At 41.7% G+C, this 15135-nt stretch overlaps 1 protein-coding gene across 1 annotated transcript in view; it reads right to left on the minus strand.

The window, feature by feature from the left end:
- Nucleotides 1-319: 319 nt before the first annotated feature.
- Nucleotides 320-15135, minus strand: part of LOC102974906 (proton-coupled amino acid transporter 3) — a 24282-nt gene continuing 9466 nt past the window's right edge. The window contains exons 4-10 of the mRNA XM_024124898.1: nt 14743-14838; nt 11655-11739; nt 10502-10720; nt 7924-8022; nt 7383-7549; nt 3557-3726; nt 320-588 (exon numbers count right to left, since the gene is read on the minus strand). Of these exons, the coding sequence (XP_023980666.1) occupies nt 320-588; nt 3557-3726; nt 7383-7549; nt 7924-8022; nt 10502-10720; nt 11655-11739; nt 14743-14838 (1105 nt within the window). The remainder of the gene's footprint in view (nt 589-3556; nt 3727-7382; nt 7550-7923; nt 8023-10501; nt 10721-11654; nt 11740-14742; nt 14839-15135) is intronic.

Below are 15135 nucleotides of genomic sequence, written 5' to 3' on the forward strand. Positions count from 1 at the left end.
TTTTGATTGGTCTCTGTTTCCAGGGATATCATGGGCAAATGGCATCCTTTTTCCCATTAAATGAGGCTGATAATACAAATGGCTGAATGTGGTTTTGGTTCAGAGGTACAAAAGGCCTCCAGAGAAATCCAAAAACCAGAAAAGACATAGCCTGAGAGGTATCAGTACTGACTTGTGTCACCTACATTTCTCTTGGAAAGATAAAGAAGCCACTAATTAATATAGAGATGTTGGGGTTTGATGAATGTATATAACATCCACAATAGAAGTCAAATTGGGGATGGGAGTAAGGGAGAACTATCAGAATAAAAATAGATAATTATGCATAGACAGCTGTGGTGTTGGCTATGGAATAGTTGATGGGTTGGATCAACTCATAGAGGGCTTGGTATGTTCCAAATACACACCCCAAAAGGCCCAGGATGCTGATCATGATGTCCTTTGCAATGGTGACACAGCTCATGTCTTCAGGGTAAAAGGTGGTGATCTCCAGGAGGGGCGGGATGATGAGGGCCAGGGCACTGCTGCTCACGGAGCCCACCAGGGAGATGACCAGGTCCAGGCGGGGGATGAGGATGGCTGAGACACCTGCGGGGAAAAAAGAAGTTTAGAATTGCTGAACGTTCCTGCAGGAAGGGAGCCCAGAAACAAACCATTTCTTTGGAGACTTGTGTAATTCTACAGGTGCCTGACAGACCATTGGAGAGGTGGGGAAGGAGCCCATTGGGAACTGGAGCAGAACAGGCACTGTGGCTCTGGACTCCCACCTCTGTTTTAGCTGTCAAAACATGCTCTCCTTTTATGTTTTATCTATTGGGTTTTTCACATATAATATTTATTGAAAAGGATCCTCTACCACCTATCTATTATAACCTTCTCATCACAGAGCTGGGGAAATCTAGAGCTCTAGAGGGAATGGGTTGTGCCCAAGGTCACACAGAGCTAGATGAGAAGCCACTGAAATGCCCAATCTAAGGCCCTTTCCACCCTACTAGGTTGCCTCTAATGTACATGAAAGAACTTGATATACAGTAGGTGCTTGATAAATGCTTGACTCTTGCCCAGGCACTGCATCTACAGTGAATTTGTACTAGTCTACACAATACAGTCGCTGTCTAGAAGCAAGGATGGATAAACAATGAGAGATGGTTCTGCTGCTCTCTGACTCTCAACCACTGGTTTTCCTACTCTTAGAAGGAAACTAGTAATTAAGGAGGATATAAAACATGCAGACAGCATTAGGCGGCTCACTCACCATCTCTTCTCTTCCACAGACACTCTTAGATTTCCATCTTTTATACATACAATGAACATATATCACGGATTTTCGAGGGGGATCCAATTTTGATAATATTTGAACACATAAACATATAAATTATGTGACTTAACTTTATACAGCCATATGATTTTCCTATGAATAAATTAGGGAAAACCAGTTCTGGAAAACACTCAGACTAGCTTTCTGGGTCCTGAAGAAAACATCACATCTTTCTGAAATTGCTCCAGCACATCTAATCAGAGAACAAGAGAGACTCATACTCTCACAGTTGAGAATCCATCACCTCTCTGATGGGATGATCCTCGTCCACAGCTTTCCCTTATCAGATATTTAATAAATTGCTTACTGCAGGAAGTACAGAGAAAATTCAGTGTCTGTTCTTTAGGAGAGCTCATGCAGGCAGGGCAGAGAGAAGACACGCTCAGGGAAAGCTATAACGCAAGGTGGACTGGAGGAGTGCTCTAGAAGGGTCAGATCTGGTCATGCTAACCCATTGCTGTGGGCCCTTCCCCACTGCCTGATCTCCTTAGCACAAGGTCCCTTAGGACGTGGGCCCTGCCAAATCCTCTGGCTTCTTGTCTTATCACTCCTCATGCTTTCAGTTCTCCAGAGAGGCCATATGTAAGTACTTGCCTCCAATCTGTGCAGAGCCTGCTCACTGCACGTGGTACATTCTCCACTGCTCCACTTGCCTCCTAATTATCTTTTAGGTCTTAACTGAAATATCACTCCAGTGGAGAGGACTTCCTGGCCTGGCCCAGGCTAAGTTATAGGACCTTCTCAGGTGCTCTTAGGGTAGCCTCTTCTTACAGTCTTAACTATCCTCTGGTACATCACTGTGTACCATCTTAACATTCATCACAATGTGCTATAATTATTCGCCTGCATATATTTCCCACTCAAACTGTAAGCCTCATGAGGGCAGGAGCCATGTCTTTTTCATGATTCATTATTGTATCCCTAGCACCTAGAACAATGTCAGGCACATAGTAGGTGCTCAACAAATGAGTACTGAATGAAGGATAACAGAATTGACAGATGAATAAAAGAGGAAGAAGTGGTCATTCAGCACACAACAGAAGCAGGACATGTCATTGAAAGTCAGCTGTCTCTAGTGATGCTCTTTCCCTTATACCAAGTGGCCTGAACTACTCAGTGTTTCTCTTCAATGTACACCCTTCCTATTGGGAATGATCTCAAAACAATATATTTACAGGTTCCTGATGTCTTGGTACAGACTGGGAACTCTGTAACAACACCTTAAGCCAAGCAGATATGCTGTTTCCGCTTATAGAACTCCAGTTATGTGGAGTATAGCATCTTGTAGTATATTGTTCTGTTGGTCTGCTCCAAGATTTACACACTTTCTCCTGACTCTGAACTGAGATGGGATTCCCTGACCTTTAAACGCTGACTCCTGGAGACTTTAAGATGAAATTTGCTCTCTCTCTTGCACAATAATCCCACAGGTGTTTGAGAACAGATATAAAATTTCCCCAAGCCTTTGCTTCTCCAAGCAAAACCTCCATAGTTCTTTCCCTCATTCTTCATGGGACACCTTTTTTGATCTTCTTTCTCTGAACATGCTTCAGAGAAAGAGTTTCCCAGCCCTGTTCACAATGTTTCCCAAACATCCACAATGGCACCTGATGTAGAATGAATGAGGTAATGAATGGATGAATGAATGGAAGGAAGGAAGAAAGGAGGGATGGAGGAAGGGAGGAGAAAATGACTTCCAAGACTGTAACAAATCAGCCCCTTGGGGTTTTTCTCTATAGTTAAACACCACTTTAAGGAGACTAGCCCTTAATTTATGATAGGAAGGAATATGGCACAATGGAAAACACAGACTTTGGTGCTACACAACCTGCATTCAAATCCCAGCTCTGTCACTTAGCAGCTATTTATGATGTGAGCATGTTACTTAATTTCCTGGGTCATAGTTCCTTCAATTGGTAATATTACATAGTTAGGCTGTCATGAGTATTAGATAATGTCAGTGCTGTGCCTGACATATAGGAGGCATATAGGAATGAATAAATGACGCTTCTTTCTCCCTCAAACCAGTCAATGTATTCTTTCTATGTGTAGACAGTAGAGATTACTATAACATTTACTATGTGACAGTTCTGTTAAGTCCATTTTTCAGTTGGAAAGTTGCAGTTCCGGGAAGTGAAATATCTTGCTTGGCTAGTGGCCGAGCCAGTGATGAGGGTAGCTGTCAATGTGGCTCCCGGCTACAGCTTTGGGCAAAGAGAGCCCTTTTATCTTACTCACAGGTCAGACAGACCAAGGCCGTGCGGACAGACAGGTCTGCAAACAGCACCCAGCTCTCTGACACCTGGGAGATGATGGTGGGGATGATGATCTCAGCTGGCACGTGGAACTGGAGGGCATAAGTGAAGAAGATGCCGATGGAGTACATCAGCTTGACCGACTGGTACAACCTGCAGAGAGAGGGACAGACAGCACGTGAAATTCGACGTGGCTCCTGGGCAGGGCCGCACAGGACTCATCCACTGGTTGGAAGCTGGGACTTGAGTTATAGAACTGCCTAACTTCCACTGACTCAGCCTGACCCGTCACCAGAGCCACCTGGGAAGCTTATTAAAAGTGTACATTCTTGGAGATTCTCATTCAACAGGCCTGTGGCTCAGGAATCTGTGCCTTTCTTTTTTTTTTTCTTTTACTTTTTTAAAAAGGTATACCTGTATGGAGTAAAATTCACAGTACAAAGGTCATCCAGGACTCCCTCCCACCTTTGATTCCTAGCCTCCAGTTCCTCTCTCCACAGGCAACTCTTCGAACAATTTTCTTGAAGCCCTTCCAGAAATAGTGTAGATACAAACTTACACAGAATGTAGGTACACACACACACACACACACACACAAGCATCCTCTAAACACCATTGATCTCTGTTTTTAGTCATTAAATATTTCTTAGAGATTGTTCCCTGTCAGTACACACAGATACATAGATCTGGCTCTTCTATTTAATAGCTGCTTGATATTCCAATTGCATGGATATACTATAATTTTTTAACCAGTCTCCAATTAATGGATATTTAGATTATTCCTAGTCTTTTGCCAGTAAACAATGCAGTAAAGAATATGCTTGTACATATACCTATGCACATACAGTATACAACCCCAGAAGTAAAAATGTTGGGTAAAAGTATATGTGATTTAACATTTTGATAGCTCTCAGAAAAGGGTACTGTCATACACTGTTGTAAATTAGTGCAGCCACTGTGGAAAACAGTATGGACGTTCCTCAAAAAACTAAAAACAAAACTACCATATGACCCAGCAGTTCTACTCCTGGGTATATAACTGAAAAAAAAAAATTAAAACACTAATTCAAAAAGATACATGTACCCCCATGTTCAATGCATTGTGTATATACATAGATATATATACATATATATATATGTATGTACACACACACACACACACAGATACACACAATGGAATACTACTCAGCCATAAACAAGAATGAAATTTTGCCATTTGCAAAAACATGGATGGACTTGGAGGGTATTATGCTAAGTGAAATAAGTCAGACAGAGAAAGACAAATACTGTATGATGTCACTTATATGTGGAATCTAAAAAATAAAACAAACTAGTGAATATAACAAAAAAGAAGCACATTCACAGATATAGAGAACCAACTAGCGATTACCAGTGGGGAGAGGGATGGGGGGAGGGGCAAGATAGGGGTAGGGGATTAAGAGATACAAACTACTGTGTATAAAATAAATGAGCTACAGGATATATTGTACAACACAGAGAATATAGCCAATATTTTATAATAACTATAAATGGAATATAATCTTTGAAAATTGTGAATCACTACGTTGTACACTTGAAACTTATATAACATCATACATCAACTATACCTCAATAAAAAGAAATAAAATAAAATATAAAAGTTTGATAGCTCTTGACATATTGCACATTTGTTGTCCCAGCATAATGGAGTGCTTGCTTCCCTCCATCCTTGGCAAAACAGTGTGTGAACACATGCTGGTTTATGCCATTGTGTTTTGTAAAATTGGCATTTCTATGATTATGAGAGAGACAGAGTAGCTTTTCAAATACATAAAATGTCACTTTCTGAGTTGCCTGTGAACTGTTTGCTCAGGCCCATTTCTCCTTGGGTTGTTGGTCTTTGGTCATTGGGAGGGGATTTTTAAAAATTTTTTTTTTTGCGGTATGCAGGCCTCTCACTGTTGTGGCCTCTTCCATTGCAGAGCACAGGCTCCGGACGCGCAGGCTCAGCGGCCATGACTCACGGGCCCAGCCGCTCCGCGGCATGTGGGATCTTCCCGGACCGGGGCATGAACCTGTGTCCCCTGTATCGGCAGGCGGACTCTCAACCACTGCGCCACCAGGGAAGCCCGGGAGGGAATATTTGTTCATTCCTTCTTTAAGGCTCTTCTGGAGAATCTCATCACCAGCCAGGTTCAGAGAAGCTGTGAGGTCCTCACGGCACCCGATGCCTGTTTTTTTCCAGCTGATATCCCAGAAGGAAAGCACCCGCCCTGCCCAAGGTAGCTAGTGGCAGCCCGAATTACCCAGAGTAAGAAGAGCATATTAGGCTGATATCTTACTCGTGTAAAATAAGTCACAACTTCAAAGAAATTCCACTTTTATTATCTCATCTAGTCATTACCACAACACAGTGAAGTGGGTGGGACTGGTGACATTTTTCTCATTTTACAGCTGTGGCCTTATGGGAAATGAACACCCCACCATCCTACTCACTTCCAAAAGACCAAGGCTGTGGGGAGACATAGCAGTGATAATAGCTAACATGCAATGAGCACTTACTGAGTGCCAGACACTTTTCTAAGCATTTTATGTATATTAAGCCAATTCACCCTCACAGTCACTCCCTGAGATAGCATGGCAGTCATTTGCGCTGCTCGCCAAATACCTCCCAGTCTTCCAGACACATGGTAGAATTTCACTTCCCTGCCCCTTGGAGTGAGGCGTGGCCACTTGCTTTGACTGATGAAGTGTGAGCAGAAGAGACATATGTCACTTCCTAGAGAAGCTTTAGCAGCTTCATGGTAAAGGGTATGATTCAATGTGCCCTTTGCCATGGAAACCACCAATGTTTCAGGGAATGGCTGTTCCATCAGTCTGGGTCTTGGAGTGGGGATGGTGCAGAGCTGAGCCCCAGCCATCCCATAATGGACATGTAGCATGAACATACAATTAAGCATTTGTGTGTTCAGCCATTGAGATTTTGGAGTGGTTTATTTTATTACCAGAGCATAACCTATCCTGACTGATACAAATAGGCGAGAGTATTATCCTTATTTTATGGAGGATGGAAATGAGGTCTGCAAGATTAGGTTAGCTTATCCAAGGTCACGTGAGAACCAGGATCAAATCCCATTGCTCAGGTGTAGAAATCTGTACTCTTAAACACTTGGTTCTACTGACTGCTTAGTCATTCTGCACCCAATACTGCCAGAATAATGACAATAGCTAATACTCGATGAATGCTACGTGCCAGTCCCCAAAGCGCTTCCTGGATGAATGAATGAATGAGTAAGTGAATCAATGACTGAATGCAAGAACTCCAGTCCAAGAACCAAGTGGGGCATAGCCATGGCAGCTTAGGCCCATTTCTGGAATTGGGGTCCTGAGTAGCAGTCCACATGCAGGCCCCTCAATCATTACTCCGGAGTTATACTTTTTGTTGTTGCTATTTCTGTTTCATAGACACTCCCAGATCATCCCTGTTTGACAGCCTTTGTACCATAGAGTCAGACAGATTCAGTTTCAAGTTTCAACTTCTCATGAACAGTGTAAGCTGGGCAAGTTACTTACAGCCTCTCCACATATCAACTTCCTTATCCATTCAATGGAGTTGATAATAATAATGCTAACCCATAGGGCTCTGGAGAGAATTAAATGAGATAATACACAATGCCTGGGTTATTAAACGTACCTGTTATTATAATACTAATACTAGCAGTTAATATTTGTTGTTAATGGTAACTCAGGGATGCCACATTCTGTTGCTAAGACTCAGACCCTGTGACTCCCCTCCCCTTCTCCCCAACCCCAGATGGGCAGGGACGTACCAGCAATTGGGCAAGTTGAGGGTGATGCTGGCCTGGGTGTTCGACCCAAACTTCATGTAGCCCAGTGTCCCCAGGCAGATGTAGAGGACGATGACAAGGGACATCCCCAAGTACAGAACAAAAGAAAACTGCTGTGGATGCTTCATCTGGTTTTTGAGAGACAGAACCTAGAGATGAAAGGAGGTTGAGAAAGAAAAGGTAGAAAGCAAGCTAGCAGGTTCCCCCACAAGCACAGACATCCTTCTCCAGGCAGCCCAGAGTCAGGAAGGGGCCACACCCCCTTTCATCTTCTCCCACATTTTCTACAGCCAGGAGTGCCCCACTCCATCTGGGCTGATGGTAAATTCTCACTCAGTCTTCAAGGCTTGGTGTGGTGTATGGGGCAGGTGGCACCCTGTAAATGGGTACTGACTTCCCTTCCACCAGGAGAAGATCATATTCTGCACTTTTCATAAATACCACTATTTAGACACCTAGAACAATGACTGGCTTTCATAGAGAGCACTGGGGCCCATTCCCTCAAACCCCACACCCCTCTTACCATACCGACGCCTTCAAACGTGAAGATGGCTGTACCGAAGAACAGCAAGAAAGTCTTCCAGCTTGCCATCAAGGGTAGGTTCCTGGGATCTGGAATCTCCTGAAAGGAAGTAGAAGAAGGGCATTCATTTTGCCAAGGCGGAGAAGTCACCCCAAATCTGGTAGAGAGCTGGGCTTGCCCGACATCAACAGAGACAGTGTTAGAAGCACCCATGAGATAGCTACAGCTGAGTCAGCCTTCTCATCTTTTAAACAAGTTACTTATTTTTATTGTGGTAAAATATACATGGCATAAAAGTTACCATTTTAAACACTTTTAAGTGTATAATTCAGTGGCATTAAGAACCTTCACATTGTTGTACAACCATCACCACATTCCATCTCCAGAACTTTATCACCATCCCCAGCCGAAACTCTGCACCCATTAAATAATAACTCCGTATTACCCAGTCCGCTGGTAACCCCTATTCTACTTTCTGTCTTTATGAATTTGACTATTCTAGGTACCTCTTACAAGTGAAATCATAAAATATTTGTCTTTTTGTGGCTGGCTTATTTCACTCAGCATAATGTCCTCAAGGCTTATCCATGTTGTAGCATAAATCAGAATTTCATTCCTTCTTAAGGAATACCTTGTATATATTTACATTTTGATTTACCACATCTTTACATGTGGTGAAAATGGAACCCAGGGAGAAGAAGGGAACTGCCCAAGGCCACTCTGCAAGTGAGTGGCACAGCCCAGATAAGAATTCAGGTCTTCTGTTTTCCAGTTCTCTAATACCTCTTTCCCATCACCTCTCTCAGAGCCATGAAGTCTTCTGGCTGGCACAGTAGCTACCACAGATCTAGAGGGAATGATTATTTTAATAGACTCCTGTGGGCAGAATAATGTCTACATCCTAACCCTGGAACCTTGAATATGTTACATTACATGGCAAAGGAGAATTAAGTTTTCAGACTGAATTAAGGTAGCTAATCAAGCTAATTTAATTTATTTATTTCACAGTATTATATATTTTATTTGAGAAGAAATTATTCCTAAGAGATTCATGTAGTCCCTTGAGATAAATGGGAATTTCCAAATGTTTCAAATCCAAGTTTGGGAATACAACTGGGAGAGTACGAAAATGACAAAGGGAAAAACTCTTGGATATCAGAGTTATCACAGAACTTAAAGGTGAGTTACGTGAATTGTATAGAATCAAAATCAAAGTAGAAATTCCAAGACAAATAGAAGAGGCATGTTCTACTTCCACAATCTGATCAAAGACTGGCAGCACTGGGCTCAGGCTTTGAGCTCTGCTATCACAGGCACTTCTTAAGCCCTTAGGACAACAGGACCTTTTATAGTTTCCTTTCCAAAGAGCAATTTCAGGCCCCTCTTTAAGTCTTTATTTCTCAGACTAGATGGAGGGGTTCAGCATGGGTGTGATCACAGCGTACATCGCTGAGGCTATTGCACTTGAATGTGAGCTGTGAGGAGCAGCAGAGCTCCTGTGCACTCCTATGCCTGTACAATAAAATAAGGAGACAACTGAGAGGTGAGATGCACACGTGGATAATGCTTTATACTTCCCCTGAAGCTAATTTTAAAATAACGAGGTTATCCTGGATTACCTGGGTAGATTCAACATAATCACAAGGGACTTTAAAAGTGGAAGAGAGAATCAGAAGAGAGAACCAGAGAGATGGCAGCATGAGAAAGACTTGGCCTGACGTTGCTGGTTTTGAAGAGGGAAGTGGGCCATGAGCCAAGGCATGAGGGCAGCTTCCAGAAGCCGGAAAAAGCAAAGAAACAGATTCTCCCTACAAGCCTCCAGAAAGAAATGCAGTCCTGCCCGGTGAGACCTCCAGAACTCTGAGACAGTTTCGTGCTGTTTTAAGTCACCAGATTTATGGTAATTTGTCACAGCAGCAGCAGGAAACTAATACAACCCCAGAGACTTTCAAAGAAATGAAACTATAATGGTGAAATTTCAGGGCCTGTAATGATAGCAAAGCATGGGCTTGGGAGGCAAAATGACTGTAATTAGTGGAAAAATTACTTTCTGTTTATCAGTTTTCTTGTCTGTGGACTGAGGATAAAGTAGTATTACTTCCAAAATAGCATCATTGTGAAGATTTAATGAGTTAACCTCTGTAAAGAACTTGGCACAAAGTAAATCGAATTCCTTTATCATCCATGTATCCCTTGTCAACCTATCACTGCTACAGTTTTGGTTGGTTATTTGATTGAGATTTATTACCCCAAGTGATTGTAACCTCCATGAAAGCAGACACCCCATCCATTTTACTTACTACTGAATCCCCACCCCTTGCACAATGCCTGGGTCATAGAAGCTATCAATAACTATTTGTTGAATGACCCATTGTCCAGTGTGACAATAATGACGATGATGGTGACTAGCTTTTATAGCTTGTCGGGCAGGTGTTCACGGACATCACTTTGGCGGGGGCTGCTCAGAGCAGGAGGTCACCTTCCTCACTCTCATCTGCCCATGACAACAGTGACCCTCCCCAAGGGTCTCAGAAGCCCTGGACACTGACCCCCTTCTGTGGTGGTTTTGGGCACAGACCTGCACGATATACTCAAAGATCAGAGCCATGCTCCCCAGGGTGGTGATATTGGCCAGTGTTGAGAAGACGGACAGCACCCTGAGGTTCTGGATAAACACCAGCAGGATCAGGAAGGGCAGGACTGTCAGCATGTAGAAACGAATGTCCAGGGTGGGGGTCAGCACCAGGATCTTCCTGGGTTGGCAGGTGTTGGAGGTCACATAGGCTTCTTCCACCATCTGATGCGGAGCACAGGGAAGGGCAGTGTAGTTAGAGGTGCCACATTAACACAGGATGCCATTAAGTTTCAATTTCAGATAATTAACAGATAACATTTTAGTAAAAGTATGTCCCAAATATTACATAAGGACATACCTGTAGTAAAAAAAAAATTATGCTGCTTATCTGAAATTCCAATTTAACTGGGTGTCATATATTTTTATTTGCCAAATCTGGTAACCCTAAACCGTAGTACCCATGACTGTGACAACCAGAAACCCTTAGAATCATCAAATCTCAAGACTGAAGGGTCCTTCTGTCATCTAGCCAAAGCTCTTCTTCTGTACCAAATGGTTTTCTTTCATACATCCAGAGAATAGGAATTGATTACACAGGAATATCTTCTTCAACTTTAGATAGCCCTAAAAGTTAGAAAGTTCTGAATATTGAGCAAAATCTGCCTGCTTGAATATTCCATCTATAATGCCTGTCATAGCTCTGGCTGTTTGAGTGCACGAAAACAAGTATGCTTCCTTTATTCCATGAAACCAAGAAAGAATGCTATGATTGATTTATAATGCCTGTTAGGAATGCAATGAGGGCAATGTTGCAACTTGTTTGCCTTAATTTAAGTCTTCTACATGACAACCTTGAGCTGCCTAAAGAAAAGCTCACCAACACTTTTCAGGCTAAAAATTCTCAATTATTTCTGATTGGACAGGATTGCAAACCTCTCTTTCCATCCTGGTTACACTCCTCAGGTGTTGCTTCGGCTTCCCTATGATCCGTTTAAAGAGTGATTCCCAGGACTGAAAGAACTCTCAAGTGTAGTCTGACCAGGGAGTAGAAATGAAGCCCTCTCTTCCCATGATCCAAAAACTATAATTTTGCTAATGCAACCCTAGCAGCAGGAGGTCTGCTTTCCCCCACTCTGCCCAGAAGGCGCCTCTTTACCTGTTGTAAATTGTCTGCCATAAACATAAAATAAACACTGCAGAAGCCCAATTGGGTGATGATTAATAAAAAGCTGACAGTGTACCTGAGAAGGAAAACAAGAGGCAGACAGAGGGAGAAACAAATTATTTTTAAATGCATTTTTTTGAGACAATTATTTCTTTTATTATTTTTAGTATTTCCTCATTTTTTAATTTTGAAAAATTTTAAGTCCACAGTAAAAGTTGAAAGACTAGTATAATTAACATCCATATACTCTTTAACTAGATATACTGATTGCTAAAGTTTAGCCCTAACTGCATTAAATATGTATGGATGAATGTGTTTATCCATACACACACACACACTCGTGCATTTTTTCAGAACTACTTGAAAATTAATTGCAGATATTATAACACGTCAACCCTAAAGACCATAACATACCTCCCTTAGGACTATGATGTCCAGAAAATCAACTTCAATATACTCAGATATATAGTCTATATTTTAAATAACCCAATTCTCTCCAAAGTATCTTTTATAGCTGTTTAAAAAAAATTTTTAATTCAGGATCTAATCATGCTTCATATGTGGCATTCGGCTATGTTTGTTTGGTATTTTTTTTCAGGTAGAGCTGCCCTGTACATATCCACCTTTTTTCTTTTTTTCTTTTTCTTTTTTTTTGCGGTACGCGGGCCCCTCACTGTTGTGGCCTCTCCCGTTGCGGAGCACAGGCTCCGGACGCGCAGGCTCGGTGGCCATGGCTCACGGGCTCAGCCGCTCCGCCGGCATGTGGGATCCTCCCGGACCGGGGCACAAACCCGTGTCCCCTGCATTGGCAGGCGGATTCTTAACCACTGCGCCACCAGGGAAGCCCTGCATTTACTTTTTAAGGGCACAAAAATATGTTCCTCTACTTAGGTTCTAAGGTTTAGATCGATGTTTTTCAAGACCGGGTTGTAGTAACCACTGCATCAGAATCATCTGAGGTTTGTGGTAAGAATACAGAGTCCTGGCTCTCATATCAGCCTATTGAGTCAGAAGCTTGGCAGTGTCATGTGAGACTTCAGAATAGAGATGTTTTTTCTCTTTATTGCTGAGATTTTCAAACATACATGAAAACAATGATAATAATTCAATGACTCCTTGTGTGCTCATCCCAGGTTCAACAATTAACTTTTTGCCAATCCTCTTCCATCTATTCCTTCACCCCCCACTGCACACAAGCTTATTTTGTTGGTGTATTTGAAGCAAACTGGAGATGTCAAGTCATTCCACCTGTAAATAATTCAGTATGCAGCTTTAATGGACAAGAATTTAAATAAAATATAACCATCATGTCCTTAATCGCCCCTTACAAAACTAACAATAATTTCTTATATCACTTAATATTCCATCCATAGTCAGATTTTTCCAATTTTTTCAAAAATGTCTGTTTCACAGTTGGTTTCTAAACAAGTCTATTCATTGCATTTTGTAATTAAGTCTCAAGTTTTTTAATCTGCTATATTCCCCTTGCCTTATTTATTTTTTCCCTTGCAACTTTAATTTTTTTGGTTGGTGCTGAAGATACCAGAAAATTGCCCTGTAGTACGTTTCACTTTCTAGATTCAGATGATGAATTCATAAGGTCATTTATCTTGTTCTTCTATCCCCTGTGTTTCCTGTAAACTGATATTAGATCTAGTGGTTTGATAAGACTGAGGTTCTTCATTTATCTTTCTGGCAAGGATATTTCAGAGGTGGTTCTCTGTACTCCCTACTGTAACCTATCATAAGACGCATCATGTCCATTTATCCCATGTCTAGACATGAGTCGATGACTACATGGGGTCAGGTGAAGCCAGTGTATTCTTCCTTTATAGTTTTCCAATGACCTTTCACAATGAGCATCAATTGATGATTGTTGCTTATGTGGAATAGGTAATTTTTAATCAAACTCCCCAGGTATTTCTTGGCACACTAAAAATTACAAATCATTCGTTTAAATAAAATAGTTTCCCAATTCTTTCTCAGCTGCTGGGCTTCCAGAGAAATGGCACAGTATAGTGGGTGAGAGCTGAATGTTCTGGATTTCAGTCCTTGCTCTGATCCCTGGGTAACTTGAGCAGCCTTATTGTTCTATCTGGTCTTCATTTTCCTCCACTTGAATAGGCATGGATATAGTGATTTCCAAGGAGCGTTCCTGCCTGAAAGTTTTATTCAGGGTGTCATCAGAAGCTGATATATCTTCGTGAGAAAGGATGGACAGTTGCGAGATCTCTATTATTACTGCCCCGTGCCTTTCCTGTCTGACAATCAGAGTGACTCCTGATTGGGAATCAGTGACCTACTGACATTCCCAAGAGAGGAGATGCAGGAAGGATCTTGGCAGGTGAGGGACTAACTCCTGAGGGGCTCTGCTGGGAAAGGCTAACATGTTAGGTGCTTGGTCAAAACTCTGTTTCACCAGTATCTATACCTGTGACCTTGGACACATTATTCTGTCTCTGTGAGCCTTTATCACCATATTTCCTCCCAATAAAGATACACCTGCCTACCTCACAAGGTCATTGAGATGATCAGAGGAAATCAGACAGAGAAGAGCATTTTGTACACCATAAACTTTTTAATCCAGCGAGGGTTACAACCTAAATGTTCACCATTAGGGGAAGGATTAAATAAAACCGCAGGATCCATCTATACTGGGGAACATTGCATGAGCCTTACAAAATAATGAGGTCAATCTCTATGTCCCAATGTGGAAAGAAATTAACCATATTATTAGATGAAAGAGCAAATTTGCAAAACATATTCCAATTAATATACAAGAAAATACAAAACAAAATATATATTTCCATTTGTACACATATATACAGAGAAAAAGTACATGTGGAGAAAAAGTCTAGAGGAATGTTTACTAACTAGATATCAGTGATTACTTCTTGGGTGAAGAGTGGAATGGGGGATGGAGCTATCAGAGGAGATTCTCTATATTGTTCAATAGTTTTCAACAAGAACATATTCATTTAGAACTTGTGTTACTAGAAATAAAGAAAGAACAGGTGAGGATTATTATTATTGTTGTTGTTATTACTACTACTACTACTGTGACATCTATGACTACTACCTTCCCCACACTGAGTGGGTCCTCAGCCAGGTGTTTGGGCAGGTTTCGAGGCTGTACATCATGGCCTCTCCATAGTTCACAAAAGTCTTCTGCAGTCTAGGGAAAGGACAAGCAATGAATAACTTAAAACATTTTTTTTAAAGTACAATATACTCCCGAAGTGAGTAATTATTATACATTCATGTATTAATATGGGACATTCTGGTAATTTTCTAGCAACAGTATTATTGAGATATTTTAAAATGGTATACTTTTAAAAGTTTCAGAATTCTGCCTCTTTTTTGTAGTTGTCTTTTTTTTTTTTTTTTTGCGTTACGCGGGCCTCTCACTGTTGTGGCCTCTCCCGTTGCGGAGCACAGGCTCCGGACGTGCAGGCTCAGCGGCCATGGCTCA

The sequence above is a fragment of the Physeter macrocephalus genome, chromosome 8 (assembly GCF_002837175.3).
Source record: "Physeter macrocephalus isolate SW-GA chromosome 8, ASM283717v5, whole genome shotgun sequence".
NCBI lineage: Eukaryota > Metazoa > Chordata > Mammalia > Artiodactyla > Physeteridae > Physeter > Physeter macrocephalus.